Below are 6,000 nucleotides of genomic sequence, written 5' to 3'. Positions count from 1 at the left end.
TTTGAAGGCGGACACGCCACCAATTTTCGGTCACGCGCACTAGAGAGGGCTGGCACAGGGTGCTCCGACCCCTGGAGCCGGCTCTGGCTGTCTTGAACCAAATGTATGCTGCAATGACCTCAAGAAGAGAATTGAGAAGCTGGAGCTGATACTTCAACATCTACTGGAGGAAAAGCTGAAATTAACAATTCAGTTAATCTGTACTCGTCAATTTGGAGGAATATAAAAGAGGCTCATTACCAGAGGGTGTTTTTAGCATTACCATAAATTTGGTTTGGCAGAGATAATCTGCTGACTTCTTTATTTTCCATTATAGTAAGTTTACACGTATTCATTCTGTCACCATCACTATTCACAGTCATTGTTCGGGAGCATAGTAGTAATAATCACGTAACCTTGGGCCTGATTCAGACCCGTTCACAAGCGCACACCACTCGCAAGTGGGTCGATGGTCCCCCACAGTGCATGCGCTGCCTCCAGCGTGCGCATGTGCGAGACCCGTCCAGCAACGGCAGCTCTGCTACAAGGCGGGGCGGCTGTCGATGGTGAGTGACAGCTCGCTCCGTTTTGTAGGCGGGGAGGGGGGGTGGCTGCAGAAATGCAGGCGTTCCCTTAGGAAGAGTATAGGAAGAGTTAAAGAGGAGACGGACATCTATAAATTAGATGTAAGTAAGAATAATACAATTTATTCCACTCATTGACATCCATTAATTGGTGAATTCCTTCTTTCTCTTGAAGAACGTATGAAGGAGGTTTTGTGTTAAGAAGAAAAATTGGTCTATGGACAGATTATAGGATGTTACCAATGGACATATGTATATGAGAGATCAGAATTGACAACGGTATCCTAAAAATAATTTGCGCTTGGTTATCTCTTTTTTGTATAACATCATTCTCCTGCATTTTATAAATTTGTTCTTGTCCAACACATTCATCATCATCCTCATTAGTGTCAGATACACAATTATTATCCCTTTCATCCTCCTGTCCTGCACATTTACAATTCCAAAGTGGCATCCTCAATTTCTAAACCATTATCATCATTACTTTTAGTACTACTCATCCTCACATTTGCAGAGGGCTCAGAAATAGTGGAAGGAGAATTCTCTAGGATTACAATGTCAGAAATGTCAGACTCAAACATAGCAGTCGTGGACATCCTTGGACTCTCCTCAGGAATCTGTGAAGTTTGTGTACACACAGTTTGTTCTTCAGCCTTAGTGTTCTTTTTGTGCATTGATTTCCCTGATATAGAGATGACATATCTAGACTGGTGCATGTGAGGTTGCCGAAAATGCCTGACTGTGTTTGGCCCTGACTATCACTATAGACATTCTAGTGCATGAAAGAGCAGTAGCAGGACCGCAACTCCATGGACTGGGCCTTTTCTTGCCACTGCCTATGGCGTATGGCATGTTGACAATTCTATGTTTTTTCAGCAGTAACTTTTCCATTCATAGTTAGTGGTTATGTTCTCTTAAAGATTATCAAAATTGTTTAGATTGGATTTCATTTTCTTACCCCTTGACCTTCTTTAAAAGTAGATGTTGAAGAAATACGATGACTGCCAGCACTAGGGCTGGGATGCTCCTGTTCTTTTATAGATTGATTCATGATTGATTTACACCAAGACAAGAGTAAAGATACTGTACTTGAACTTGTAATTGCCACCACAGAAAGTGAATGTACGATAGGTTTTATTGAAAGACTTGAGAAAAAAATTTTAACCAGATAAAAATGTCTTTTTTCAACTTTTATTATTTTGGGTGACAGGGCCACAACACCCAGCAAGTATAGTAATATACACTGCCTTTCAAATAAAACACACTTGAATTATCTAAATTGAATTAACAGACTTGAGGAAGTTTTTTAGGATAAATAATTTTTTAAACTTTTATTATTATGGGGTGCAGTAATATATGCTGCCTCTCAAAAAAACACAATCTTCCCTTGAAATATCTAAAATGAATTAAAAGACAACAAGAAGAAAAACATTTTTACCACGAAACCCAGCAAGTATAGTAATATATGCTACCCCTCAAATTATAAAGGACACAGCATAGGATATTTGGTCAGCTAAGCTTGCAATCACAGTACTGTCTCTACCACTAATGCACAAGTGGCCTGGAGCTGTGCCCAGCGGCCACCATGAAGAAAGGGAAGTACTGCACAGGGGAGTGGGGTCTGTTCTACACTGGGAGGGGGCACAACAGCATAAGGGGCACTACTAGGGGCATTAGTGGGGGCGCTACATAAGGGGCACTACTAGGGGCATTACTGGAGGCACTGCATAAGGGGCACTACTGGGGGCTCTGCATAATGGGCACTACAGGGGCACTGTATAAGGGGCTGTAATACAGGGGGCATTGCATAAGGGGCTCTTATACAGGGGGATTGCATAATGAGCTCTAATAAAGGGGGCACTGGATGAGGGACTCTTATACAGGGGGCATTGCATAATGGGCACAAGTACAATGGCATTGCATAAGGGGCTCTAATACAAAGGGCACTGCATAAGGAGCTCTTATACAGGGGACATTGCATAATGGACTCTAATACACAGGGCATTACATAATGGGCTCTAATACCAGTGGCAAATGCAGGATTTTGAAAGGGGGGTCTCCAAATCCTTGGTTGCCGAACCAATAAAAAAACTCCTGGCCACAAATATAAATATATATATATATATATATATATATATATATATATATATATATACGGAAATAGAGTTGCCTGTAGGTTGTGCTCTCAAACTATAGTTCTGCTAAAATCAGTAATCACACCAACAGCTGCTTCCCTCGCAGACCCCCTGTTAGAAGGGTTCGATTTAAACACACAAAAAATATAAGAGAGGGCGCTCAAATGAGATCTTAAGTTTATAGAATTTTTCAACACAAGAACAATGTCCTTTTGGTAAATAACATATGAAGAACAAAAAGTTCCTATTCGGTAAAACACAGTGATATCTTCCGGATCCTGTAGTGCCTCCTTATACAGTGCCCCCAGTAGTGGTCCCGCCTAAGCAGGGCCCCCAGTAGTGGTCCCCCCTATGTAGTGCCCCCAGTAGTGGTCCTCCTATTCAATGCCCCAGTAGTGCTACTTATACAGTGCCTTCAGCAGTGCCCCTTATACCGTGCCCCCAGTAGTGGTCCCCGCTATGCAGTGCCCCTTTATACAGCACCCCCAGTAGTATTCCCCCCTATGTAGTGCCCCCAGTAGTGGTCCCCTTTATGCAGTGCCCCCAGTAATGCCCCTTATACAGTGACCCCAATAGTGACCCCCCCTATGCAGTACCCTCAGTAGTGCCCCTTATATAGTGCCCCCAGTAGTAGTCCCCCCACCCCTATGCAGTGCCCCTTACATATATAGGACAAAGAAAAAAACACCTGGATCCCCATGCCTGCTGCTGTCCGCTTCTATGTCCTCCCGGTACTGCTCTGCACTATGGGAGAGACGTCATGACATCTCTCCCATCACCCACTGCAGAAGCCGGAAGGTGGAGCTCATGAGTGAGCTGCAGGCTGGCTGCGGCAGTGGGAGCAGCAGCCAATGAGAGTCTGTCTGACTCTCATTGGCTGCTAAAACAAACACACCAGGTGTACTACCCATCGCTGGCGGCAGTGTGCTTTTTACTGTGTAGTTGGGACCGCACTCACTCCGTTCCGCACTACACTTACTGATCGGCAGGCAAGGTGGGTTTCTGGGTACTCAGAAACCTCCCCTGCATGCCCGTATGAATACAGGGGCATTGCATAATGGGCACAACTTCAGGGGGCATTGCATAATGGGCTCTAATACAGGGGACACTGCATTGGTTTATTAACAATAAACCTTTCAAAATTGCATATAAGACTTTTTTTTTCTTGTGGACCACACACTCTTAGACCTTGAATATTCCGCCCGGTTGGTATTTTGAGTTTGATATGCCTGCACTAGACGATGTCATAGAATAGTAGCTGCAATTATCATTATAATCCTTTTATTGCATTTGATTTCACAGAACAATCCAGGAAAATGACACCTGTAAAAGTCAAGTTGATATGGATTTGTTTCTACACTATTCGCTAATTCCCTCGGTGAGTATTATACAGCAGAGAATAAATTACAGAAATGTTACTGTAGATATATTTTATGTGTTCTACATGGCTACTGTATCTGTACAATAGATTGACTGCCTTCCCCACAAATATCAAACATGTTGTTCATGCTATACAGGACGGCAATCAGGCTACCAGTAATGAACATCTGTAAGCCGTAAGAGGAATAAACAACCACCATGTGGAACAATACCCACACACTCCATGTGAAACCAAACCCTAAGTGCTAGTAAATGTAGGCAGGCATACTAACCATTGCGACGCAGTAACATTTTTTAATATTAACTTTTTGTCTGTTTGCTGTGGACACAATGTTTTCTGCGTGCTGTTGGATTTTTCTATTTGTTCCCCTTAATAGTATTTTTTATATAATTATGTAGAGTACATGCACTTACCTGGTTTGAAGTTCTCACAGCTCTTGGGCCCAGCCCCCTCCTGGTTACGCCATTTATAGAGATGGCTTGTTAAAAAAAAATTTAGCAACAGGAAAAAATGCAATAATGTATGTATGCCAGTAATGTTATGTTTACAAAGATAACAGTCAGCAGAAACAACATTTAGGGGCCTATTCATTATTTTAATTATCTGGGGGCAGATGGCCCCCCGATAATTAAGTGGTAGGAAAAGTAATAGATAGTGATTTCTGGTGCACAGGACTATGGCCCTGATTCAGAGCCGCTCGCAAGAGCTGTGCGCTCGCCAGTGGCCCAATGTTTATGCACTGCACATGCGCCACGTCCAGCGTGCGTGAGCCCCGCCGAGTGACTGAAGTTCAGTCGCTACGGGGCTTGCAACAAGACGGGGCGGCTGTCGATGGTAAGTGACAACTCGCCTCGTTTTGTGGGCGGGTAGGGGGGGTGGCTGGACAAACGCAGGCATTCCCTTAGGAACACCTGGCATTTGTAGGGAGGTCTTACTGACATCACTACTGATGTCAGTAGTGGACTTCCTGCTCTATTACAGCAGAAAGTCCACACTGCCTTGCAGCAGCCTAGACCCTACCGTGGCGTCTCATCGCAAGGCCGATGGTCGCGATTATCGCGATTGTCTCCTGGCCGCTCGCACATGCTGTGGATGGTCTCCCACAGCTTTGCAAGCGGCCGGAGATAAAACAAAACAAAAAACGCCCACAATCCCAGCGGGTGGGCAGCGGCAGCGAGTGGTTCTGAATCAGGGCCAATGTCTGCCCAATCCTCTTCACTGTAACCTGCCCAAATCAGGTGAAGTTTTAACATGAATATATACAGAGTGGAGGGGATCAAAGGCGACGTATTAAACTAAACCAGCAAAGACATAGGGGCATATGTATCAAAGCTTGATGTGAGATAAAATTGTGAGATATATATCACCAACCAATCAGCTTCTAACTTACATTTTGCAGGCTGTGCTTAAGAAATTATAGTTTGGAGCTGATTGGTTGGTGATATATATTTCACAATTTTATCTCACATCAAGCTTTGATACATACAGTATGCCCCATAGTACATAATATCAAAGATGAGACATATACAGAGTGAAAATGCAATTGAGGTTAAGGTAAGTAATACTTATACCCAAGTGTCACCACCTAACATCGATGTTCTGTAAGCTTGATTGATATTTTTAGTGATTATCAATACATGTCAAACAAAAGAAAAGACAACAACAAAGGACCAATGTGTAGTATCGCAGTGAAATCAAAGGTATAAATTCCTTTCGTGTGGTTATGCAAATAGAATGGTGAATTCAAATTCTCCCAGAAGTAGAATAGATCCTGCCACCACTAATCAATCTAGTATGGCACACCATAGACTCACTTCAATTATGTGTGGGAAGTACATCAAAAGGTATCTTTACATCACTGTGTGTGATCTACAGAGGAAATTACATACCCCAACTCACATATGTATATGTCGGGCTCCAC

At 43.2% G+C, this 6,000-nt stretch overlaps 1 protein-coding gene across 1 annotated transcript in view; it reads left to right on the top strand.

Annotated features, from left to right (window-relative positions):
• The first annotated feature begins 3,418 nt into the window (after window positions 1-3,418).
• The window catches only part of LOC148454030 (stimulated by retinoic acid gene 6 protein-like), a 114,234-nt gene continuing 111,652 nt past the window's right edge, over window positions 3,419-6,000 (top strand). The window contains exons 1-2 of the mRNA XM_088461279.1: window positions 3,419-3,429; window positions 4,001-4,076. Coding sequence (XP_088317405.1) covers window positions 3,419-3,429; window positions 4,001-4,076 — 87 coding nt within the window. The remainder of the gene's footprint in view (window positions 3,430-4,000; window positions 4,077-6,000) is intronic.

This window comes from Taudactylus pleione, unplaced genomic scaffold, assembly GCF_031769625.1.
Source record: "Taudactylus pleione unplaced genomic scaffold, aTauple2 ptg001032l, whole genome shotgun sequence".
Taxonomy (NCBI): domain Eukaryota; kingdom Metazoa; phylum Chordata; class Amphibia; order Anura; family Myobatrachidae; genus Taudactylus; species Taudactylus pleione.
This window is presented reverse-complemented; position numbering and strand designations above follow the sequence as displayed.